This window comes from Petromyzon marinus, assembly GCF_048934315.1.
Source record: "Petromyzon marinus isolate PM22_M1 ecotype Great Lakes invasive population chromosome 80 unlocalized genomic scaffold, UKy_Petmar_22M1.pri1.0 chr80_unloc.2, whole genome shotgun sequence".
Classification (NCBI taxonomy): domain Eukaryota; kingdom Metazoa; phylum Chordata; class Hyperoartia; order Petromyzontiformes; family Petromyzontidae; genus Petromyzon; species Petromyzon marinus.
Window position 1 is genome coordinate 1,027,583 of NW_027422630.1, and position 27,459 is coordinate 1,055,041.

Sequence of the window (27,459 nt, forward strand, 5' to 3'; positions counted from 1 at the left end):
GGTTAGTGGGGGTGAGTGGGGGGGAGTGGGGGTGAGAGGCAGGGGTGAGTGGGGGGTGAGTGGGGGGTGAGGGGGTGAGTGGGAGGTGAGTGGGGGTGAGAGGAGGGTGAGTGGCAGAGGGTGAGTGGGAGGTGAGTGAAGGGGGGTGAGTGGGGGTGAGTGGGAGTGAGTGGGGGGTGAGTGGGGGTGAGTGGGGGGTGAGTGGGGGGTGAGAGGGGGTGAGAGGGGGTGGAGGGGGGGAGTGGGGGGTGAGTGGGGGGTGAGTGGGGGGTGAGTGGGGGTGAGTGGGAGTGAGTGGGGGTGAGTGGGGGTGAGTGGGGGGTGAGTGGGGGGTGAGAGGGGGTGAGAGGGGGTGAGAGGGGGGGAGTGGGGGGTGAGTGGGGGGTGAGTGGGGGTGAGTGGGGGGTGAGTGGGGGTGAGTGGGGGGGAGTGGGGGGTGAGTGGGGGTGAGTGGGGGTGAGTGGGGGGTGAGTGGCAGGGGGTGAGTGGGGGTGAGTGGGGGGTGAGTGGGGGGTGAGTGGGGGTGAGTGGGGGGTGAGTGGGGGGTGAGTGGGGGTGAGAGGGGGGTGAGAGGGGGGGAGTGGGGGGAGTGGGGGGAGTGGCCGGGGGAGTGGGGGGGAGTGGGGGGTGAGTGGGGGGTGAGAGGGGGTGAGTGGGGGTGAGTGGGGGTGAGTGGGGGGTGAGTGGGGGGTGAGAGGGGGTGAGAGGGGGGGAGTGGGGGGTGAGTGGGGGGTGAGTGGGGGGTTAGTGGGGGTGAGTGGGGGGTGAGTGGGGGGTGAGTGGCAGAGGGTGAGTGGGGGGTGATGTGAGGGTGAGTGGGGGGTGAGTGGGGGTGAGTGGGGGTGAGGAGGGTGAGTGGCAGAGGGTGAGTGGGGGGTGAGTGAGGGTGAGTGGGGGTGAGTGGGAGTGAGTGGGGGGTGAGTGGGGGGGAGTGGGGGGGAGTGGGGGGTGAGTGGGGGGGAGTGAGGGGTGAGTGGGGGGTGAGTGGGGGGTGAGTGGGGGGTGAGTGGCAGAGGGTGAGTGGGGGGTGAGTGAGGGTGAGTGGGGGGTGAGTGGGGGTGAGAGGGTGGTGAGTGGGGGGTGAGTGGGGGAATGGGTGGGGGGAGAGGGGGTGAGTGGGGGTGAGTGGGGGTGAGTGGGGGGTGAGAGTGGGGGAGTGGGGGGTGAGTGGGGGTGAGTGGGGGGTGAGTGGGGGGTGAGAGGGGGGTGAGGGGGTGAGTGGGGGGTGAGAGGGGGGTTAGTGGGGGTGAGTGGGGGGTGAGTGGGGGGTGAGTGGCAGAGGGTGAGTGGGGGGTGAGTGAGGGTGAGTGGGGGGTGAGTGGGGGGTGAGAGGGGGTGAGAGGGGGTGAGTGGGGGGAGTGGGGGTGTGTGGGGGTGAGTGGGGGGTGAGTGGGGGGTGAGTGGGGGGTGAGAGGGGGTGAGAGGGGGTGAGTGGGGGGTGAGTGGGGGTGTGTGGGGGTGAGTGGGGGGGTGAGTGGGGGGTGAGTGGGGGGTGAGTGGGGGTGAGTGGGAGTGAGTGGGGGGTGAGTGGGGGTGAGAGGGGGTGAGTGGGGGTGAGAGGGGGTGAGTGGGGGTGAGTGGGGGGTGAGTGGGGGGTGAGTGTGAGTGGGAGTGAGTGGGGGTGAGTGGGGGGTGAGTGGGGGGTGAGTGGGGGGTGAGAGGGGGTGAGTGGGGGGTGAGTGGGGGGTGAGTGGGGGGTGAGTGGGGGGTGAGAGGGGGTGAGAGGGGGTGAGTGGGGGGTGAGAGGGGGTGAGTGGGGGGTGAGTGGGGGTGAGGTTGGGTGAGAGGGGGTGAGAGGGGGTGAGTGGGGGGTGAGTGGGGGGTGAGTGGGGGGGAGAGGGGGTGAGTGGGGGGTGAGTGGGGGGTGAGTGGGGGTGAGTGGGGGTGAGTGGGGGGTGAGTGGGGGGGAGTGGGGGGGACAGGGGGGGAGTGGGGGGTGAGTGGGGGGTGAGCGGGGGTGAGTGGGGGGTGAGAGGGGGTGAGAGGGGGGTGAGTGGGAGGTGAGTGGGGGTGAGGTTGGGTGAGAGGGGGTGAGTGGGGGGTGAGTGGGGGTGAGTGGGGGGTGAGTGGGGGTGAGTGGGGGGTGAGAGGGGGTGAGTGGGGGTGAGTGGGGGTGAGTGGGGGGTGAGTGGGGGGGAGTGGGGGGGAGTGGGGGTGAGTGGGGGTGAGTGGGGGTGAGTGGGGGGTGAGTGGGGGGTGAGTGGGGGTGAGTGGGGGGTGAGAGGGGGTGAGTGGGGGGTGAGTGGGGGTGAGTGGGGGGTGAGTGGGGGTGAGTGGGGGGTGAGAGGGGGTGAGTGGGGGTGAGTGGGGGTGAGTGGGGGGTGAGTGGGGGGGAGTGGGGGTGAGTGTGGGTGAGTGGGGGTGAGTGGGGGGTGAGTGGGGGGTGAGTGGGGGTGAGTGGGGGTGAGTGGGGGGTGAGAGGGTGGTGAGTGTGGGGTGAGTGGGGGGTGAGAGGGGGTGAGTGGGGGGTGAGAGGGGGTGAGTGGGGGTGAGTGGGGGGTGAGAGGGGGTGAGTGGGGGTGAGTGGGGGGTGAGTGTGGGGTGAGTGGGGGTGAGAGGGGGTGAGTGGGGGGGTAGAGGGGGTGAGTGGGGGGTGAGTGAGGGTTGAGTGGGGGGTCAGAGGGGGTGAGTGGTGGGTGAGGGGGGGTGAGTGGGGGGTGAGTGGGGGTGAGTGGGGGGTGAGTGGGGGGTGAGTGGGGGGTGAGTGGCAGAGGGTGAGTGGGGGGTGAGTGGGGGTGAGTGGGGGGTGAGTGTGGGGTGAGAGGGGGGTGAGTGGGGGGTGAGTGGCAGAGGGTGAGTGGGGGGTGAGAGGCAGAGGGTGAGTGGGGGGTGAGTGGGGGGGTGAGTGAGGGTTGAGTGGGGGTGAGTGGGGGTTGAGTGGCGGTGAGAGGCAGAGCGTGAGTGGTGAGTGAGTGGGGGTGTGAGAGACAGACATCCACAGACATACACACCAATTCATCCCCTGCCCCATGTGAATTAATCCCGGTTGGGCTTCCAGTCCGCTCCTACCGCTGTAAACAAATCTCTGGCCGCTCGTGTTGCGATCGAAACCGTCGCGACTCATTGTATTCTAGACTCTACGTTACTTTCCCAGAGAGCCATTGGGCACAGTGGGATCTCGTCAGAGCGTCACGTGCCCATCGTAGCCCTGCTCCGGTCACGTGACCTCTCGGCTTCGCCCCGTGACAGCCACGTGAAGATTCGGCCCCAGTGAGAGGTCCCAGACGCACAGCGGCGCTCACGTGACAGTGCCTGGCCTCTCACGTGACAGTGCCTGGTGCTCACGTGACAGTGCCTGGCCTCTCACGTGACAGTGCCTGGTGCTCACGTGACAGTGCCTGGTCTCTCACGTGACAGTGCCTGGTGCTCACGTGACAGTGCCTGGTGCTCACGTGACAGTGCCTGGCCTCTCACGTGACAGTGCCTGGTGCTCACGTGACAGTGCCTGGTCTCTCACGTGACAGTGCCTGGTGCTCACGTGACAGTGCCTGGTGTTCACGTGACAGTGCCTGGCCTCTCACGTGACAGTGCCTGCTGCTCACGTGACAGTGTCTGGCCTCTCACGTGACAGTGCCTGGTGCTCACGTGACAGTGCCTGGTGCTCACGTGACAGTGCCTGGCCTCTGACGTGACAGTGCCTGGTGCTCACGTGACAGTGCCTGGCCTCTCACGTGACAGTGCCTGGCCTCTCACGTGACAGTGCCTGGTGCTCACGTGACAGTGCCTGGCCGCTCACGTGACAGTGCCTGGCCTCTCACGTGACAGTGCCTGGCCTCTCACGTGACAGTGCCTGGTGCTCACGTGACAGTGTCTGGCCTCTCACGTGACAGTGCCTGGTGCTCACGTGACAGTGCCTGGTGCTCACGTGACAGTGCCTGGCGCTCACGTGACAGTGCCTGGTGCTCACGTGACAGTTCCTGGCCTCTCACGTAACAGTGCCTGGTGCTCACGTGACAGTGCCTGGTGCTCACGTGACAGTGCCTGGTGCTCACGTGACAGTGCCTGGCCTCTCACGTGACAGTGCCTGGTGCTCACGTGACAGTGCCTGGTGCTCACGTGACAGTGCCTGGCGCTCACGTGACAGTGCCTGGTGCTCACGTGACAGTGCCTGGCCTCTCACGTGACAGTGCATGGTGCTCACGTGACAGTGCCTGGCCTCTCACGTGACAGTGCCTGGTGCTCACGTGACAGTGCCTGGTACTCACGTGACAGTGCCTGGTGCTCACGTGACAGTGCCTGGCACTCACGTGACAGTGCCTGGTGCTCACGTGACAGTGCCTGGCCTCTGACGTGACAGTGCCTGGCCTCTCACGTGACAGTGCCTGGCCTCTCACGTGACAGTGCCTGGTGCTCACGTGACAGTGCCTTGCCGCTCACGTGACAGTGCCTGGTGCTCACGTGACAGTGCCTGGTGCTCACGTGACAGTGCCTGGTGCTCACGTGACAGTGCCTGGCCTCTCACGTGACAGTGCCTGGTGCTCACGTGACAGTGCCTGGCCGCTCACGTGACAGTGCCTGGTGCTCACGTGACAGTGCCTGGTGCTCACGTGACAGTGCCTGGTGCTCACGTGACAGTGTCTGGCCTCTCACGTGACAGTGCCTGGCCTCTCACGTGACAGTGTCTGGCCTCTCACGTGACAGTGCCTGCCCTCTCACGTGACAGTGCCTAGTGCTCACGTGACAGTGCCTGGCCGCTCACGTGACAGTGCCTGGTGCTCACGTGACAGTGCCTGGCCTCTCACGTGACAACCACAACCCTTTAACGTCACCACAGCCGTATTGAAGGTGGAGGGGTTAGCAGCCACGCCCACTATCACCACCACTTCCATTACTACCACCACCTCCACCTCCACCATCATCACCACCTCCTCCATCACCTTCACCACTACCTCCATCATCATCAACACCATCATCACCACCATCATCACCAACTCCTCCATCACCTTCACCACTACCTCCATCATTATCAACACCACCATCACCACCACCACCACCACCATTATCTCCACTACCTCCACGACCACCACCACCTCCACCACCATCATCACCAACTCCTCCTTCACCACTATCTCCATCATCATCAACACCACCATCACCACCTCCACCACCACCAATATCTCCACTACCACCATCTCCATCATCACCACTACCTCCACCACCACTTCCATTACTACCTCCACCACCATCATCACCAACTCCTCCATCACCTTCACCACTACCTCCATCATCATCAACACCACCATCACCACCACCATTATCACCACCACCACCACCACCAACTCCTCCATCACCTTCACCACTACCTTCATCATCATCAACACCACCATCACCACCACCACCACTACCAACATCTCCACTTCCACCATCTCCATTATCACCACCACTACCATTATCACCACTACCTCCACCACCTCCACCACCTCCACCACCATCACCACCTCCTCCATCACCTTCACCATTACCTCCATCATCAACACCACCATCACCACCACCACCACTCTCAACATCTCCACTACCACCAACTCCATTATCACCACCACCACCGTTATCACCACTACCTCCACCACCACCACTACCACCACCTCCACCACATCCACCAACTCCACCACCCACTCCACCACCATGTCCACCACCACCACCACCACAAGCATCACCACCACCAGCATCAACAACAAACGCCATTCGCCACTAAGTGGCGATGACATCACCACGACGCTTGTGCCAGGCTATGTGCACCTTGAGGCCACGTGAAGTGTCGAACGCCCGCGGGCAGGAGGTCACGGGGCAGACCCAAGTGCCACGGGTCGACTGACTGAGATGACTGGCTAATACACCACCTGTGCCCCCTACTGTGCCAACCTGCTGTGCTTTAGCTACACGGCGCTCGGCTCGTTGTTGTGAGCGTCGCTCCTCCGCCCTCCATTGTTGTTGGAGGGCGACTACCTCCAACTGCCCAGTAGCGTCCTTCACGAGTCTCCTCCACAGAGGCCGATCTTGACACCGCTGGTACCAGTCATCACCACCACCAGCACCTCCACCACCATCACTTCCTCCACCACCACCATCACCACCACCACCTACTCCATCACTGCCACCACCTCCACCACCAGCAATACCAGCACCACCTCCATCACCACCTCCACCACCACCATCACTTCCTCCACCATCACCACCACCACCACCACCTACTCTATCACTTCCACCACCACCAGCACTACCAGCACCACCTCCATCACCACCTCCATCACCACCTCCACCACCACCACCATCACCACCACCACCACCACCTACTCTATCACTTCCACCACCACCAGCACTACCAGCACCACCTCCATCACCACCTCCATCACCAACTCCACTACCCCCACCATTACCTCCACCACCACCACCTACTCCATCACCGCCATCACCAGCACTACCAACATCACCTCCATCACCACCTCCATCACCACAACCTCCACCACCTACCCAATCACCGCCACCACCAGCACTACCAACATCACCTCCATCACCACCTCCATCACCACAACCTCCACCACCATCACCACCTCCACCATCACCACCACCACCAACACTACCAACATCACCTCCATCACCACCTCCATCACCACAACCTCCACCACCATCACCACCATCACCACCACCACCACCATCACCACCTCCACCATCACCGCCACCACCACCAACTCTCACCTCAGGCCCGGCTGGCACGAGGTCCCTGCAGAACAGCGTCTCCCTCGCCAGGTCCGAGGCTTCGAACAAATCGGCGAGCTCCACCCGCCCGATCAGCCGGTGCCTCTTCAACCCCCCCGCCGCCGCCGCCGGCATCACCGCCGGCGTCACCGCCGCCGCCGCCGGCGGCGTCACCGACGACGCAGCGGACGCGACCGCGGCAGAGGATGAGGATGAGGAGGAGGAGGCTCCGTGTTCGAAGTCGTGCACCGAGAGCACGAGGCCCCGGGCGCCGAGCTCGGAGAAGCCGACCGAGAACCAAAACTCCTCCCGGTAGTCGGGGCTGGCGCTGGCGAGCACCACGCGGGTCTGCCGCTCGCACACTCGCTCCGGCAGCAGCCGCACCGTCACGTACGAGTCGGGCGGAGGGCCGCTCCCGTCGGGCGATCGGCTCGGAGCGGCGGCGGCCATCGTCGTTCGACTGCCCAGGCCGAAGGCTTTGCACACGCGCACGCAGAGACGCTCTGTGACGTGGTCGTAGCTGTGGGGGGTGGGGGTGGGGGGGTGGGTGGGGGGAGACCGGAAGGGGCGAGAGACAGGGAGAGGAAGACGTGGATTAGAGAGATCATCGTCACGACCACCATCATCATCATCACCATCATCACCACCATCACCAACATCACCACCACCTGCTCCATCATCACCACCATCACCACCACCTGCTCCACCATCATCACCACCACCACCATCATCACCACCACCATCATCATCACCACCACCTACACCATCACCACCACCACCACCACCATCACCACCACCACCACCACCATCACCACCACCACCACCATCACCACCACCATCATCATCACCACCACCATCACCATCACCACCATCATCACCACCACCTGCTCCATCACCACCACCATCACCACCACCACCACCATCACCACCACCATCACCACCACCATCACCACCACCATCATCATCACCACCACCTACACCATCACCACCATCATCACCACCACCTGCTCCATCACCACCACCACCATCACCACCACCACCTACTCCATCACCACCACCATCACCACCATCACCACCATCACCACCACCACCTACTCCATCACCACCACCATCACCACCACCACCATCACCACCACCACCACCACTACCACAACGACCTCCAATCCCATTCTCACCGCAGGGAGAAGCTCAACTTTCCCCGCCATTCCGAGTGCACCTCTCCAGAATTCGCTCCACCTCCTCCACCTCCTCCTCCTCCGCCTCCTCCGTCAGGAGGCCCGTCACCGTCACCGTCACCGTCGAGTGATTTCTGCTTGTACAGCTCCGGCTTGATCCTGCCCAGGCCCAGGAAGGAGGACGACCTCGTCCCCACGGGGCCCGCCGAGGGACGCCGGCCGCCTGCGGCCTCGGGGAGCGGGGCCAGCGAGAGGAGCCGGGCGTCGCGGGAGGCCGGGCCGCGGGCCCCCGCAGCCTCCCCTTCCTCCCGCTGCTCCTGCCCCTGCTGCTGCTCCCGCTGTCTGGGCCTCACGTGGAAGAGGTCGCGGCCTCCGCTCAGGGCCTGCGCCTGCCTGAGGAGGCCGCGACGGAATGAGGTGCCGCTGTGGGTAGCGGGGGAGGCGGTGGTGGTGGTGGTGGTGGTAGTGGTGGTGTAGGTGGTAGAGGCGGTGGTGTAGGTGGTGGTGGTGGTAGTGGTGGTAGAGGTGGTGGTGTAGGTGGTGGTGGTGGTGTAGGTGGTGGTGGTGGTGGTGGTAGAGGAGAAGGTGATGGTAGAGGTGGTGGTGTAGGTGGTGGTGGTGGTAGTGGTGGTGGTAGAGGCAATGGTGGTAGAGGTGGTGGTGTTGGTGGTGGTGGTAGAGGTGGTGGTGTAGGTGGTGGTGGTGGTAGTGGTGGTGGTGGTAGAGGAGAAGGTGATGGTAGAGGTGGTGGTGTAGGTGGTGGTGGTGGTAGAGGTGGTGGTGTAGGTGGTGGTGGTGGTAGTGGTGGTGGTGGAGGAGGAGGTGATGGTAGAGGTGGTGGTGTAGGTGGTGATGGTGGTAGAGGTGGTGGTGTAGGTGGTGGCAGTGGTGGTGGAGGTGGTGATGGAGGAGGAGGTGATGGTGGTGGAGGTGGTGGTGATAGTGGTAGAGAAGGTGGTGGTGGAGGTGGTGGTGGAGTAGAAGGTGGTGGTGATGGTGGTAGAGGCGGTGGTGGTGGTGGTTATGGAGGAGGAGGTTATGGTAGAGGTGGTGGTGTAGGTGGTAGTGGTGGTGGAGGTGGTGATGGAGGAGGAGGTGGTGGTGTTAGTGGTAGAGGAGGTGGTGGTGGAGGTGGTGGTGGAGTAGAAGGTGGTGGTGATGGAGGTGGAGTAGAAGTTGGTGGTGGTGGAGGTGGTGGTGGTGGTAGTAGAGTAGAAGTTGGTGGTGGTGGTGGAGGTGGTGGTGGAGTTGAAGTTGGTGGTGGTGGTGGTGGAGGTGGTGGTGGTGGAGTAGAATGTGGTGGTAGTGGTGGTGGTGGTGGTGAAATAAATGCAAAGCGAAGAGGCGTTAGAAAGTTGAGGAGGGGAGAGACAAAGGCGGACGGGCAGATAGCAAATCAGCTGAGACAATTACTCAGCTGACTTTCTATCATCAACATCACCACCATTTAACATCACCATCACCATCATCACCATCATCAAAATCATCAACATCAGCATCATTTAACATCACCATCACCATCATCAACATCATCATCACAATCATTTATCATCATCATCACCATCATCAACATCATCAACATCACCATCATCAAAATCATCAACATCACCATCATTTAACATCATCACCATCATCAACATCAATATCACCATCATCATCACCATCATCAACACCATCATCATCACTATCATCAACATCATTAATATCACCGTCATCATCACCATCATCATTACCATCATCAATATCACCATCATCATCACCACCATCATCAACATCATCAATATCACCATTATCAACACCATCATCAACATCATCAACATCACCATCGTCATCATCATCATCAACAACATCATCAATATCACCATCATCATCACCGTCATCATCACCATCATCAACATCATCAATATCACCATCATCAACACCATCATCATCATCAATATCACCGTCATCATCACCACCATCAACATCATCATCAACACCATCATCATCACCATCATCAACATCATCAATATCACCATCATCATCACCATCATCAACATCATCAACACCATCATCATCACCATCATCAACATCATCAACATCATCAATATCACCATCATCATCACCGTCATCATCACCATCATCATCAACATCATCAATATCACCATCATCAACACCATCATCATCATCACCATTATGAACACCAACATCAACATCAATATCACCATTATCAACACCATCATCAACATCATCAATATCACCATCATCAACACCATCATCATCAATATCACCATCATCAACACCATCATCAACACCATCATCAACACCATCATCAACACCGTCATCACCATCGTCAGCTTGCGGGAGCTCGCAAAATACGCTTCGTGAAGTGCGACGACGGTGATCACGGTGACAATCGACGGTGAGGTTTCTGACGGGGTCTATCCACTGCTGGATGAAGACGAGCGTCTCTCACCGGCTTGAAGGAGCCGGCTCCGTTGACTGGCGGTGGACAATCCTCATCCTCTTGCTGCTAGCTTCCGACGTCTTCTTCGGAGGTGTCTCACCTCGACCCGCTCCTCCCCCACCTTCTGCTCCACCGCCACCACCACCACCACAGACACCTCCTCCTTCTCCTCCAAGAGCCGCCAGGCTGCTCAGCGGCCTACCGGGCCTGCTCCCGCAGGCTCCGGGGCCTGCCGCTGTGTCCGGCGACGTCCTGCTGAAGAAGGACTCGGAGCGCAGCGAGAACGACTTCCTCAGGAACTCCAGGGGACGCGACAAACGGGGAGCTTCGTCCACCTCATCCACCACCGCCTCCTCCTCCTCCTCCTGAACCTCCTTTCTCCCCTTCCCATCCAGCGGACGCGACCCGGGCCTCTCCTCGGCCTCATCGTCTTCCCCGGGCAGTTGGATCCTCGGCGTGGCCTCCTCGGCTTGGCCGGGCCCACGGCACGCTGCCGCCGCCGCGGAAACGGCAGCCGCCGCTGCCGCGGCGTGCCGACGTCTGGACCGGCTCCTGCCCGGCCGCGTGCCGCCGGGCCCGTCCCCGCGGACCTCGCCGGCGAGCCGCGAGTCGCTCGGCGCTTTCTCCGCGGGCTTTGGCCCGGACCTCGCCCCCTCCGAGCGCGGGGATCTCGCGCGGGCCTCCCCGAGGCGGTCCGTCCCGGCCTCCTCCGCCTCCCCCTCCTCGACCTTCGGAGATCGGCGCCTCGCCGCCCCGGCCGGGGGACCCACCCCGGACCCGGCCGCGTCGGCCCGTGGCGACGGCGAGCGGAGCCTCCCCGCCGGGCCCGGCACGGGAGCGGCCTCCCCGGACCGCGGCGATCTCGCGGGCCCCGGCCCGGCCGGAGCCGCCTCGACCCGCGGGGACCTCGACCTGGCCCTCTCGGGGACGCGGGCGCTGCCGCGGGCCTCCTCGGCCTGCGGCGACCGGGCCCTGCCCTCCTCCAGCTGGCTCAGCTTGCTCGTCGCCTCCTCGAGGAGCTGCGACCGGCACCGCATCTTCTCCAGGACGGTGGGCGGCCGGGCCGGGGCGGCGTCCTCGGCCTGCGGCGACCTCGCCCGGGCCTCTTCGGCGTCGGCCGGCCGAGCGGACGCGGCCTCCTCCAGGTACTGCGAGATGGACCTGACCCTCTCCGCGAGGTTCAGCCCGCCGGGCCGGCGGCCGCCCGGCCGGGGAGACGTCGGCGGGGCCTGCTCGCGGTCGGCCTCCTCCTCGACGTCCCGCGACCTCGGCCCGGACTTCCTGAGGAGGCCCAGCCTGGCGCAAACCTCCTCCAGGTGGTGGGACCCGGGAGTTTTGCAGGCGCCGCTCCCCGCCTCGTCGCCCCCGTCCAGGAGGCGAGACCGTGGCCCGCGGTTTCCGGCCGCCGCCGCCTCCGCCGCCTCCTCCGCCTCCACCGCCTCCGCCGCCGCCGCCTCCTCCGCCGCCGCCGTGGTCGCCGCGTCGCGCTGACGACGGCGGGGCGGCCGCTGCCGGTGGTGGCTGCCGTGTCGCCGCTGGCGGTCGCCGTGATGCGGCCGAAGTTGCCGGCGCTGGTGGTGGTGGTGGTGGTGGAGGAGGAGGTCGCCCTTCGTGTCTCCTGGTCGGTCCGCGCCTCCGCCTCCACCTCCACCTCCACCTCCGCCTCCGCCGCTGCCGCAACCACGGTCGCTGTCGTCATCGTCGTCGTCATAGTCGTCGTCATAGTCGTCGTCATAGTCGTCGTGGTCGTGGTGGTAGTAGTGGTGGAGACCTGGGAGGTGAAAGGAGAAGGGACGATAGGAGACAGCCGCATCTCAACGACGGTCGTCCGCGCTCAGTGGCACGGGAGAGGGGTCGACTGCACGGACGCGCGAGCGTGTGTGTGGTGTGTGTGCGTTGGACTTCTTTCGCACCGTACGTAGCCAACCGTGCTACTCAGTAGAGTTGTGCGGCGATTAATAGTGTAGCATATAGTGTAGTGTCTATTAGCAGTGTATAGCATTGTAGTGTAGAGTAGAGTGTAGTAGTGTAGTGTTTAGCAGTGTATAAGAGTGTAGTGCATAGTGTATTGTATAGAAGTGTATAGTAGTCGCGTGTTTAGTACTGTGTTGTATAGTAGTGTAGTGCATAATAGTGAAGTGTATAATAGCTTAGTGTATAGTAGTATAGTACAAGTGTGTAGTGTATAGTGTATTGTATAGTAGTGTAGTGTATAGCAGTGTTGCATGTTTGTCTGTTGAACTTCTATTGGCACCGTACGTAGCCAACTGTGCTAATCGGTACCATAGCGTAGTATACAGTAGCGTAGTGTATAGTGTATTGTATAGTTGTGTAGTGTATAATGTAGTGTATAAAAGTGCCGTGTAGAGTATAGTTGTCTAGTGTAAAATAGCGGAATGTAAAATAGTGTACTGCAGTGTGTAGTAGTGTCTTATATATATAGAATTGTGTCATGTGCAGTGTGTAGTGTATAGTGTCCTTCATACTCTGACAAAAAACAATTTCCTATCTCTTCGGTGGTGCCGGGCGGTGACACTGCGGTGGATATGAGCAATGGGTGGAAGACCAATTTCAATTGGCTCTACCCTAAATGAGGGCTCTGGACGGGTGCGAGGGGCTGGTAACCCCTGATCGTGCCAGAGGCCCCGGGGGGACAGGCGTCTGTGACGTCTCCTGGCCAAACCCCAATTGGCGGAGCCAGGAGACTGAATCTCTACCCTCGGGGCTCCTCCAGAAACAACGAAAAGCCACTTCGTGTGGCCACGTGGAATGTTCGAACGCTCACGGTGGAGGAGAGGCTGCCCACTCCTCTGTCGGGAGCTGGACCGGTACCGCCTCGATCTCTCTGGCATTCAGGAGGTCCGGTGGACCGGCTCTGGCTCCTGCCACCATGAGGGGTGGACAGTCCTCTACTCGGGGCAGCAGACTGCCAAATAGCAGGGTGTGGCTCTTCTTTTGAACAAAAGAATGAAGGGGGCGTGGGAGCGTGGCGGTGAGGTGTTGGAAGCTGTAAGCCCCAGGCTACTTTGGGCTCACCTTCCCATCAACCAGAGGCGAGGAGTGGTGGTCGTGGTTGCTTATGCCCCCACCGAAGACGAACATCCATGGAGGGATATAAGCAAGGCCGATGAGTCAGATGCCTTCTATGACCTCCTGTCACAGGTGCTGGCTAAAGTGGCCCCTCGGGATAGAGTCATCATGTTGGCTGGTAGACTTCGGTGCAGCCCATGGGCTTGTAATTACCAACACGCTGTTCTGGCATCGACGCATCCACACAACATCATGGATGCATGCCGGGTCCAAGCAAGAACATCTGCTGGACTACATAGTGACGGAACAGCGGATGCGGGCCCATGTCCTTGACACCAGGACCTACCGTGGAGCTGATCTGCCCGCTGACCATCGACTTGTCATCTGTAAGATGCGCCTGCCATTCTTCCACTCCTGTGGTGGGTCTACACGCAGCACCCCATTCAAACCTAAAGTGGCCTGGTCTCAGTTATCTGATGAAAGTTGCAAGTGAGAATTTCATCATCGCTTATGGCTGGGGTTGGCATCGTCCCCCACTCCTCCTGATGTCGAGGGTAAATGGGCGAGGTTTAGGATTGTAACTCATGCAGCTGCAATGGCTGCTTTGGGTACGCGGTCCAGACCTCCCCATAGACCCTGGCTGATAGGGTCGGAGGTTCGGAGAGCCGTGAGGCGCTGCAAGGATGGGTGGTGGTCGCGGGTTGCTGATAAGATGGAATCTGCCTCAGTAGCCACGATCACAAATCTCTATTTAACTCCATCAACAAAGTAACTTACAGCGCCACACCTATTACCATTATTAGGGGAAAAAACGGTGATCCAATCTCCGACCCCCAGGAACAGGTTTGCAGATTTGCTGAGCATTTCTGTGAGGTCTTGAGGTAGGGAAAATCCCTCAATCTGGAAAACATCGTGGCACAAAGTGAGGATGACCCTGCTGAGGTTGCGGTGCCTCAAATATTGGAAGAATAAGTCACCCCCTGTGAGTGGCTGGCTGAGGTGCCATCTCTTGAGGAAGTACTGAAGGCGATCCAGAGTCTGAGACCAGGAAAGGCACCGGGCAGAGATTAACTCCCAAGCGAAATGCTGAGGGAGGGTGGCGTTTGTGCACAGACTGCCCTATATGACATCATAACAACAGCCTGGACCACTGGATGGGTACCACAAGATTGGAAGGATGCTCTGGCGATCATTAAGGACCTTCAGGATGGTGGACAGCCCCAGGTAAAGTTACGAGCCATTCCCTGTTCACCTCGGGGTGCGACAGAGATGTCCTCTGGCTCCCACATTATTTCACATCTATTTCGACCACGTAGTTCGTGAAGCCTTCGATGGCTGTACCGGAGGAGGGGTGGGGGTGAGAGGGTGGGGGGGGGGGAGTGGTTGAGGTGTGGGGGGGAGGGGCACCTGAGGGGGGGCGGGCCCCCCCCTTTCTCCTCCACCCGATCTTGGCGAGGCGACCCAAGACAAAGGTGGAGGCGAGGAGGAGGGAGAGAGCGGAGAGGGAGACGACCAGCAGCAGCAGGAGCCGAACCGGGAACTCTGTCGTGATGGCGTGAGAGAAGGAGGGAGTGGAGGGAGAGGAAGAGAGAGAGAGGGGAGAGAGAGGGGAGAGAGTGGGGAGAGAGTGGGGAGAGAGAGGGGAGAGAGAGGGGAGAGAGAGGGGAGAGTGTGGGGAGAGAGAGGGGAGAGGTGAGTGGGAGGGAGAGCGAGGCGGAGAGGGAAGGATAAAGAGCACAGAGAGAGAGACGACGACCAGCAGCAGCAGCAGGAGGCGAACCGGGAACTCTGTCGTGATGGCGGGAGAGAAGGAGGAGAGGGTGGAGGGAGAGGAAGGGAAAGGAAGGGAGAGAGAGGGGAGAGAGAGGGGAGAGAGTGGGGAGAGAGGGGAGAGGTGAGTGGGAGGGAGAGAGAGGGGGGAGAGAGGGGAGAGAGTGGGGAGAGAGAGGGGAGAGAGAGGGGAGAGGTGAGTGGGAGGGAGAGAGAGGGGAGAGAGAGGGAGAGGGGGAGAGAGAGAGGGGAGAGAGTGGGGAGAGAGAGAGAGAGAGGAGAGAGTAAGGGAGAGAGAGGGGAGAGGGTGGGGAGAGAGTGGGGAGAGAGAGGAGAGAGTGGAGAGGTGAGTGGGAGGGAGAGAGAGGGGAGAGAGAGGGGAGAGAGTGGGGAGAGAGAGGGGAGAGAGAGAGGGGAGAGAGAGGGGAGAGAGTGGGGGAGAGAGAGTGGAGAGGTGAGTGGGAGGGAGAGAGAGGGGAGAGAGAGGGGAGAGAGTGGGGAGAGAGAGGGGAGAGAGAGAGAGGGGAGAGAGTGGGGAGAGAGAGTGGAGAGGTGAGTGGGAGGGAGAGCGAGGCGGAGAGGGAAGGATAAAGAGCACAGAGAAGAGACGACGACCAGCAGCAGCAGGAGGCGAACCGGGAACTCTGTCGTGATGGCGGGAGAGAAGGAGAAGGGGGTGGAGGGAGAGGAAGGGAGAGAGAGGGGAGGGAGAGGGGAGAGAGGGTGGAGAGGAAGGGAGAGAGAGAGGAGAGAGGGTGGAGAGGAAGGGAGAGAGAGGGGAGGGAGAGGGGAGAGAGAGGGAGAGAGAGAGGGGAGAGAGAGGAGGAGAGAGTAAGGGAGAGAGGGGAGAGAGTGGGGAGAGAGAGGGGAGAGAGTGGGGAGAGAGGGGAGAGCGAGGGGAGAGAGAGGGGAGAGAGAGAGAGGGGAGAGAGAGAGGGGAGAGAGTGGGGAGAGAGAGAGTAAGGTAGACAGACAGAGTAAGGTAGACAGACAGAGAGTAAGGTAGACAGACAGAGTAAGGTAGACACAGAGTAAGGTAGACAGACAGAGTAAGGTAGACAGACAGAGTAAGGTAGACACAGAGTAAGGTAGACAGACAGTAAGGTAGACAGACAGAGTAAGGTAGACAGACAGAGTAAGGTAGACAGACAGAGAGTAAGGTAGACAGACAGAGTAAGGTAGACAGACAGAGAGTAAGGTAGACAGACAGAGTAAGGTAGACACAGAGTAAGGTAGACAGACAGAGTAAGGTAGACAGACAGAGTAAGGTAGACACAGAGTAAGGTAGACAGACAGTAAGGTAGACAGACAGAGTAAGGTAGACAGACAGAGTAAGGTAGACAGACAGTAAGGTAGACAGACAGAGTAAGGTAGACAGACAGAGTAAGGTAGACAGACAGTAAGGTAGACAGACAGAGTAAGGTAGACAGACAGAGTAAGGTAGACAGACAGTAAGGTAGACAGACAGAGAGTAAGGTAGACAGACAGAGTAAGGTAGACAGACACAGAGTAAGGTAGACAGACAGAGTAAGGTAGACAGACAGAGTAAGGTAGACAGACACAGAGTAAGGTAGACAGACAGAGTAAGGTAGACAGACAGAGTAAGGTAGACAGACAGAGTAAGGTAGACAGACAGTAAGGTAGACAGAGAGGAGAGTGAGTGGCGTGCTGCTCACACAGAGCTCTGCAAACTCTCTCACTCCCACCTGCCCGCATCATCAGCATCATCATCATCAGCAGCATCATCAGCATCATCATCAGCATCATCAGCATCATCATCAGCATCATCATCATCAGCATCATCATCAGCATCATCATCAGCAGCTGGCACAGACAACATTCCCCACTCTGAGACATAGACAACATTCCCCACTCTGAGACATAGACAACATTCCCCACTCTGAGACATAGACAACATTCCCCACTCTGAGACATAGACAACATTCCCCACTCTGAGACATAGACAACATTCCCCACTCTGAGACATAGACAACATTCCCCACTCTGAGACATAGACAACATTCCCCACTCTGAGACATAGACAACATTCCCCACACTGAGACATAGACAACATTCCCCACTCTGAGACATAGACAACATTCCCCACTCTGAGACATAGACAACATTCCCCACTCTGAGACATAGACAACATTCCCCACGCTGAGATACAGACAACATTCCCCACTCTGAGACATAGACAACATTCCCCACTCTGAGGCATAGACAACATTCCCCACTCTGACACATAGACAACATTCCCCACTCTGAGACACAGACAACATTCCCCACTCTGAGACATAGACAACATTCCCCACTCTGAGACATAAACAACATTCCCCACTCTGACACATAGACAACATTCCCCACTCTGAGACATAGACAACATTCCTCACTCTGAGACATAGACAACATTCCCCACTCTGAGACATAGACAACATTCCCCCCTCTGACACATAAACAACATTCCCCACTGTGACACGTAGACAACATTCCCCACTCTGAGACATAGACAACATTCCCCACTGTGACATAGACAACATCCCCCACTCTGAGACATAGACAACATTCCCCACCCTGAGACATAGACAACATTCCCCACTCTGAGCTATAGACAACATTCCCCACTCTGAGACATAGACAACATTCCCCACTCTGAGACATAGACAACATTCCCCACTCTGAGACATAGACAACATTCCCCACTCTGAGACACAGACAACATTCCCCACTCTGAGACATAGACAACATTCCCCACTCTGAGACATAGACAACATTCCCCACTCTGACACATAGACAACATTCCCCACTCTGAGACACAGACAACATTCCCCACTCTGAGACATAGACAACATTCCCCACTCTGAGACATAGACAACATTCCCCACTCTGACACATAGACAACATTCCCCACTCTGAGACATAGACAACATTCCTCACTCTGAGACATAGACAACATTCCCCACTCTGAGACATAGACAACATTCCCCACTCTGAGACATAGACAACATTCCCTACTCTGACACATAGACAACATTCCCCACTCTGACACATAGACAACATTCCCCACTCTGAGACATAGAAAACATTCCCCACTCTGAGACATAGACAACATTCCCCACTCTGAGACATAGACAACATTCCCTACTCTGACACATAGACAACATTCCCCACCCTGACACATAGACAACATTCCCCACCCTGAGACAAAGACAACATTCCCCACTCTGAGACATAGACAACATTCCCCACCCTGACACATAGACAACATTCCCCACCCTGAGACATAGACAACATTCCCCACTCTGAGACATAGACAACATTCCCCACTCTGAGACATAGACAACATTCCCCACTCTGAGACATAGACAACATTCCCCACTCTGAGACATAGACAACATTCCCCACACTGACACATAGACAACATTCCCCACACTGAGACATAAACAACATTCCCCACTCTGAGACATAGACAACATTCCCCACTCTGAGACATAGACAACATTCCCCACTCTGAGACATAGACAACATTCCCCACACTGAGACATAGACAACATTCCCCACTCTGAGACATAGACAACATTCCCCACTCTGAGACATAGACAACATTCCCCCCTCTGACACATAGACAACATTCCCGACACTGAGACATAGACAACATTCCCCACACTGAGACATAGACAACATTCCCCACTCTGAGAGAAAGACAACATTCCCCCCTCTGACACATAGACAACATTCCCCACTGTGACACATAGACAACATTCCCCACTCTGAGACATAGACAACATTCCCCACTGTGACATAGACAACATCCCCCACTCTGAGACATAGACAACATTCCCCACACTGACACATAGACAACATTCCCCACACTGAGACATAGACAACATTCCCAACTCTGAGACATAGACAACATTCCCCACTCTGAGACATAGACAACATTCCCCACTCTGAGACATAGACAACATTCCCCACACTGAGACATAGACAACATTCCCCACTCTGAGACATAGACAACATTCCCCACTCTGAGACATAGACAACATTTCCCCCTCTGACACATAGACAACATTCCCGACACTGAGACATAGACAACATTCCCCACACTGAGACATAGACAACATTCCCCACTCTGAGAGATAGACAACATTCCCCCCTCTGACACATAGACAACATTCCCCACTGTGACACATAGACAACATTCCCCACACTGAGACATAGACAACATTCCCCACTCTGAGACATAGACAACATTCCCCACTCTGAGACATAGACAACATTCCCCCCTCTGACACATAGACAACATTCCCGACACTGAGACATAGACAACATTCCCCACACTGAGACATAGACAACATTCCCCACTCTGAGAGAAAGACAACATTCCCCCCTCTGACACATAGACAACATTCCCCACTGTGACACATAGACAACATTCCCCACTCTGAGACATAGACAACATTCCCCACTGTGACATAGACAACATCCCCCACTCTGAGACATAGACAACATTCCCCACACTGACACATAGACAACATTCCCCACACTGAGACATAGACAACATTCCCAACTCTGAGACATAGACAACATTCCCCACTCTGAGACATAGACAACATTCCCCACTCTGAGACATAGACAACATTCCCCACACTGAGACATAGACAACATTCCCCACTCTGAGACATAGACAACATTCCCCACTCTGAGACATAGACAACATTTCCCCCTCTGACACATAGACAACATTCCCGACACTGAGACATAGACAACATTCCCCACACTGAGACATAGACAACATTCCCCACTCTGAGAGATAGACAACATTCCCCCCTCTGACACATAGACAACATTCCCCACTGTGACACATAGACAACATTCCCCACTCTGAGACATAGACAACATTCCCCACTGTGACATAGACAACATCCCCCACTCTGAGACATAGACAACATTCCCCACTCTGAGACATAGACAACATTCCCCACTCTGAGCTATAGACAACATTCCCCACTCTGAGACATAGACAACATTCCCCACTCTGAGACATAGACAACATTCCCCACTCTGAGACATAGACAACATTCCCCACTCTGAGACATAGACAACATTCCCCACTCTGAGACATAGACAACATTCCCCACTCTGAGACATAGACAACATTCCCCACTCTGAGACACAGACAACATTCCCCACTCTGAGACATAGACAACATTCCCCACTCTGAGACATAGACTACATTCCCCACTCTGACACATAGACAACATTCCCCACTCTGAGACACAGACAACATTCCCCACTCTGAGACATAGACAACATTCCCCACTCTGAGACATAGACAACATTCCCCACTCTGACACATAGACAACATTCCCCACTCTGAGACATAGACAACATTCCTCACTCTGAGACATAGACAACATTCCCCACTCTGAGACATAGACAACATTCCCCACTCTGAGACATAGACAACATTCCCTACTCTGACACATAGACAACATTCCCCACTCTGACACATAGACAACATTCCCCACTCTGAGACATAGACAACATTCCCCACTCTGAGACATAGACAACATTCCCCACTCTGAGACATAGACAACATTCCCTACTCTGACACATAGACAACATTACCCACCCTGACACATAGACAACATTCGCCACCCTGAGACATAGACAACATTCCCCACTCTGAGACATAGACAACATTCCCCACCCTGACACATAGACAACATTCCCCACCCTGAGACATAGACAACATTCCCCACTCTGAGACATAGACAACATTCCCCACTCTGAGACATAGACAACATTCCCCACTCTGAGACATAGACAACATTCCCCATTCTGAGACATAGACAACATTCCCCACACTGACACATAGACAACATTCCCCACACTGAGACATAGACAACATTCCCCACTCTGAGACATAGACAACATTCCCCACTCTGAGACATAGACAACATTCCCCACTCTGAGACATAGACAACATTCCCCACACTGAGACATAGACAACATTCCCCACACTGACACATAGACAACATTCCCCACTCTGAGACATAGACAACATTCCCCACTCTGAGACATAGACAACATTCCCCACTCTGAGACATAGACAACATTCCCCACTCTGAGACATAGACAACATTCCCCACTCTGAGACATAGACAACATTCCCCACACTGATACATAGACAACATTCCCCACTCTGAGACATAGACAACATTCCCCACTCTGAGACATAGACAACATTCCCCACTCTGACACATAGACAACATTCCCCACTCTGATACATAGACAACATTCCCCACTGTGACATAGACAACATTCCCCACACTGAGACATAGACAACATTCCCCACTCTGAGACATAGACAACATTCCCCACTCTGAGACATAGACAACATTCCCCACACTCAGACATAGACAACATTCCCCACACTGAGACATAGACAACATTCCCCACTCTGAGACATAGACAACATTCCCCACACTGAGACATAGACAACATTCCCCACTCTGACACATAGACAACATTCCCCCCTCTGAGACATAGACAACATTCCCCACTCTGAGACACAGACAACATTCCCCCCACACCTGACACATAGACAACATTCCCCACACTGAGACATAGACAACATTCCCCACTCTGAGACATAGACAACATTCCCCACACTGAGACATAGACAACATTCCCACTCTGAGACATAGACAACATTCCCACTCTGAGACATAGACAACATTCCCCACACTGAGCCATAGACAACATTCCCCACACTGAGACATAGACAACATTCCCCACTCTGAGACATAGACAACATTCCCCACACTGAGACATAGACAACATTCCCCACTCTGAGACATAGACAACATTCCCCCCTCTGAGACATAGACAACATTCCCCCCTCTGAGACATAGACAACATTCCCCACTCTGAGACATAGACAACATTCCCCACTCTGAGACATGGACAACATTCCTCACTCTGAGACATAGACAACATTCCCCACACTGAGACATAGACAACATTCCCCACACTGAGACATAGACAACATTCCCCACTCTGAGACAGACAACATTCCCCACTCTGACACATAGACAACATTCCCCACTCTGAGACATAGACAACATTCCCCACTCTGAGACATAGACAACATTCCCCACTCTGAGACATAGACAACATTCCCCCCCTGAGACATAGACAACATTCCCCACTCTGAGACATAGACAACATTCCCCACTCTGAGACATAGACAACATTCCCCACTCTGAAACATAGACAACATTCCCCACTCTGAGCCATAGACAACATTCCCCACTCTGACACATAGACAACATTCCCCACTCTGAGACATAGACAACATTCCCCACTCTGAGACATAGACAACATTTCCTCCTGTGACACATAGACAACATTCCCCACTCTGAGACATAGACAACATTCCCCACTCTGAGACATAGACAACATTCCCCACTCTGACACATAGACAACATTCCCCACTCTGACACATAGACAACATTCCCCACTCTGAGACATAGACAACATTCCCCACACTGAGACATAGACAACATTCCCCACACTGAGACATAGACAACATTCCCCACTCTGAGACATAGACAACATTCCCCACTCTGAGACATAGACAACATTCCCCACTCTGAGACATAGACAACATTCCCCACTCTGAGACATAGACAACATTCCCCACACTGAGACATAGACAACATTCCCCACTCTGAGACATAGACAACATTCCCCACTCTGAGACATAGACAACATTCCCCACTCTGAGACATAGACAACATTCCCCACACTGAGACATAGACAACATTCCCGCCCCTGAGACATAGACAACATTCCCCACTCTGAGACATAGACAACATTCCCCACCCTGAGACATAGACAACATTCCCCACACTCAGACATAGACAACATTCCCCACACTGACACATAGACAACATTCCCCACTCTGACACATAGACAACATTCCCCACTTTGAGACATAGACAACATTCCCCACTCTGAGCCATAGACAACATTCCCCACACTGAGACATAGACAACATTCCCCACACTGAGACATAGACAACATTCCCCACTCTGAGACATAGACAACATTCCCCACTCTGAGACATAGACAACATTCCCCACTCTGAGACATAGACAACATTCCCCACTGTGACACATAGACAATATTCCCCACACTGAGACATAGACAACATTCCCCACTCTGAGACATAGACAACATTCCCCACTCTGAGACATAGACAACATTCCCCACACTGACACATAGACAACATTCCCCACACTGAGACATAGACAACATTCCCCACTCTGAGACATAGACAACATTCCCCACTCTGAGACATAGACAACATTCCCCTCTCTGAGACATAGACAACATTCCCCCCACACCTGAGACATAGACAACATTCCCCACTCTGAGACATAGACAACATTCCCCACTCTGAGACATAGACAACATTCCCCTCTCTGAGACATAGACAAACAACATTCCCCCCTCTGACACATAGACAACATTCCCCACACTGAGACATAGACAACATTCCCCACTCTGAGACATAGACAACATTCCCCACTCTGAGACATAGACAACATTCCCCACTCTGAGACATAGACAACATTCCCCACACTGAGACATAGACAACATTCCCCACTCTGAGACATAGACAACATTCCCCACTCTGAGACATAGACAAACAACATTCCCCACTCTGAGACATAGACAACATTCCCCACTCTGAGACATAGACAACATTCCCCTCTCTGAGACATAGACAACATTCCCCCCACACCTGAGACATAGACAACATTCCCCACTCTGAGACATAGACAACATTCCCCACACTGAGACATAGACAACATTCCCCACTCTGAGACATAGACAACATTCCCCACTCTGAGACATAGACAACATTCCCCACTCTGAGACATAGACAACATTCCCCACTCTGAGACATAGACAACATTCCCCTCTCTGAGACATAGACAACATTCCCCCCACACCTGAGACATAGACAACATTCCCCACTCTGAGACATAGACAACATTCCCCACTCTGAGACATAGACAACATTCCCCTCTCTGAGACATAGACAAACAACATTCCCCCCTCTGACACATAGACAACATTCCCCACACTGAGACATAGACAACATTCCCCACTCTGAGACATAGACAACATTCCCCACTCTGAGACATAGACAACATTCCCCACTCTGAGACATAGACAACATTCCCCACACTGAGACATAGACAACATTCCCCACTCTGAGACATAGACAACATTCCCCACTCTGAGACATAGACAACATTCCCCACTCTGAGACATAGACAACATTCCCCACTCTGAGACGTAGACAACATTCCCCACTCTGAGACATAGACAACATTCCCCCCTCTGAGACATAGACAGTTCATCCAGGGCTTGGTGAACTTCATCATGAACAATGCCAAACTTGACAAATGTTCATCGGACTAAATAGTTCATCCAGGCACCTTGTTGCCAATATCAAAGTATGAACAAATTAAGATCTTCTTTGGTTCTTTCGGTAAAGTCACGTAGAATGAGAATAAAATAATAAATTGATAAAATAAAATAACACAATAATGTTCTCACGACGTTTCGGCCACAACACAAAGACGAACGTTTTGAATGATCTCAATTAAAAAAGAGGGATGAAATTGTCGTCCTCTCAGCCGACAAGGGCAATGCCACTGTCATCATGGACAAAACAGAATATAACAACAAAATTCAAGAACTACTCAACGATGGCAGCTATACAAAAATAAAAAGAGATCCCACCAACAGCCTGGTCACCAAAACGAACAAAATCATCTCTGATTCAACAGCATTAATTGATGAGATCAAACAGTTCTCGTTGAAACCCTCTGCTGCCAGACCACCAAGATTATATGGCCTTCCAAAGATACACAAAGAAGATACACCCCTTCGTCCCATCGTCTCTACTATCAGCTCCCCCACCTACAAACTGGCACGTTTTCTTGCTGATATACTGCGACCTTTCACTGGAAAAACCACCTCTGCGGTACTAAATTCTACTCACCTGGTATCGACAATCAAAGGCATTTCCCTGTCCCCAGACGACCTGCTTGTCAGTTTTGATGTGGTGTCCTTGTTCACCAAAATCCCGGTACCTGACACCATCGCTATCATTGAAGACCTGGTTCATCAAGGACTGCATACTGATGTACCCCCCCTGGTGAGACATTGCTTAACCAACACTTACTTCACCTGGAATGGAACTTTCTACAAACAAACTGAGGGCACCCCAATGGGCTCCCCCCTATCTCCGGTTGTAGCCAACGTATTCATGGAAAAATTTGAAACTGACGCCATCCAGACTGCCACTCTACGCCCGACCTTATGGAAGAGGTACGTTGATGACACCTTTGTCATCTGGCCACATGGCCAGCCTGCTCTAGACCAATTCCGCGACCACATCAATTCCATACACCCAGCCATCAGATTTACCATGGAGGTCGAAAAAGATGGCATACTACCCTTTTTGGATGTCTTAATTAAAAAGAGACATGATGGTTCAATGAGCCACTCTGTCTACAGGAAAGCTACCCATACAGATGCTTACTTGAAACCGGATTCCCACCACCATCCATCCCAGAAGAACTCCCTCATCAAGACTCTATACCATAGAGCCCAATGCATTTCCGACCAGGAACACATTACCAGTGAACTCAAGCACGTACACCAGGTTCTCAGGGCTAATGGTTACTCCGACTACACAATCCGCAAAGCCATCACTCCAGTCATGAAGAAGGATCCTCTTGTGGAGCCACTCAAAACCATCACCTTACCCTACATTGCAGGGGTCACTAAAAAGATCTCCAAAATCCTGAATAAACACAAGATCCAGGTCCGATTCAACACAGTACATAAAATCCGTGATTTAGTTCCATCTGTAAAAGATGCTGTTCCAGACATACAGTACCCGGGCGTTTACAAACTAAAGTGCCTCTGTGGTAGTAGCTACATTGGAGAAACCAAACGACATATCTCGGACCGCATCCGCGAACATAAAGCAGACTTGAAACACGGTAGGACGAACTCCTCTGCCGTGGCAGATCACTGTTATAATTCAGTGGGCTCACATGACATTGACTTCTCCAAGACGGAGGTTCTTTGCAAACCAACCGGCTACCATGAGAGATTCGTTCATGAGGCCATTCACATATACAAGCACAGAGACAATTTCAACCGAGAAGATGGATTCTGGCTTAGCAACCATTGGAAAGATGTTTTAAACCATTTCTGTTCTTAATTAATTGTATTTTACGATGACCTGCGGACTGCAGCTCTTTCGCCAGCATTGCCTCTTAATACCTCTCACACCACGGTTAATGGTATGGTTTACAACATGGAGTATAATAGCGCCTCGCAGCTGTCTCTCTCCCCCTCCTCTGTTCCGACCATGGATGAACTCGTCCGTCTGAACGGGGCCCGTAGCTATCCGTGGTGCTAAAGTTGAGGGTAAGAATCCACCCATTTTTTCGCCATATAGCATTGTGATATATAACGACTTATTGTTGGTAGCTTAGCTGATTGGAGAATATAGAGTTTATTGATAACATTAAGGTAATTTATATTTTAGTTTTTTTATTGGTTCACTATATAGTACTGTGAATAGCTCAGATGTGTAGGCCTTGACTTCAGCATAGTCATTTCTGTGACCAGTCACTAGCTAATCACTCAGTTATTTCAATGCTAAATTCGCCTAGTTATTTCAATGCTAAATTCTCCTGTTTGATTTGTACTAAGTGCCTCGGTGAATGTGTATGCTCTGACTTTAACGTAGCTATTTCTGTGACCAGTTACAAGCTAATCACTCAGCTATTTCAATGCTAAATTCTATGCTAATTCCTTTGTCAAGGGGTGCCTCTGCGGATGTGTATGCTTTAACTTTTAACATAGCTATTTCTGTGACCAGTCACAAGCTAATCACTCAGCCATTTCAATGCTAAATTATATGCTAATTCCTTTGTCAAGGCGCTTTGTTTCCTCTCACACAGCTTAAAGGCCGTGATCTGAACGTGGCTCTTTCACTCCAGCGCTGTCCTAGCAGACAGTCTCGTCCCTTCACCTGATGAAGGCCGCTTGTGTTGTGGCCGAAACGTCGTGAGAATATTATTGTTATTTTATTTTATCAATTTATTATTTTATTCTCATTCTACGTGACTTTACCGAAAGAACCAAAGAAGATGAATCATTGCAGTCACGAAAGCTTTAAATCGAAAATTAAGATCTCTGATGGTGCGCTGTTTTTGAGTTGTATGCCTTTTGGCG

General features: G+C 54.7%; 1 protein-coding gene across 1 annotated transcript in view; it reads right to left on the minus strand.

Annotated features, from left to right (window-relative positions):
- Positions 1–27,459, minus strand: part of LOC142908342 (uncharacterized) — a 66,658-nt gene that overhangs the window by 26,316 nt on the left and 12,883 nt on the right. Inside the window, exons 3-6 of the mRNA XM_076058902.1 lie at positions 14,752–14,886; positions 10,324–12,085; positions 7,869–8,291; positions 6,694–7,213 (exon numbers count right to left, since the gene is read on the minus strand). Coding sequence (XP_075915017.1) covers positions 6,694–7,213; positions 7,869–8,291; positions 10,324–12,085; positions 14,752–14,886 — 2,840 coding nt within the window. The remainder of the gene's footprint in view (positions 1–6,693; positions 7,214–7,868; positions 8,292–10,323; positions 12,086–14,751; positions 14,887–27,459) is intronic.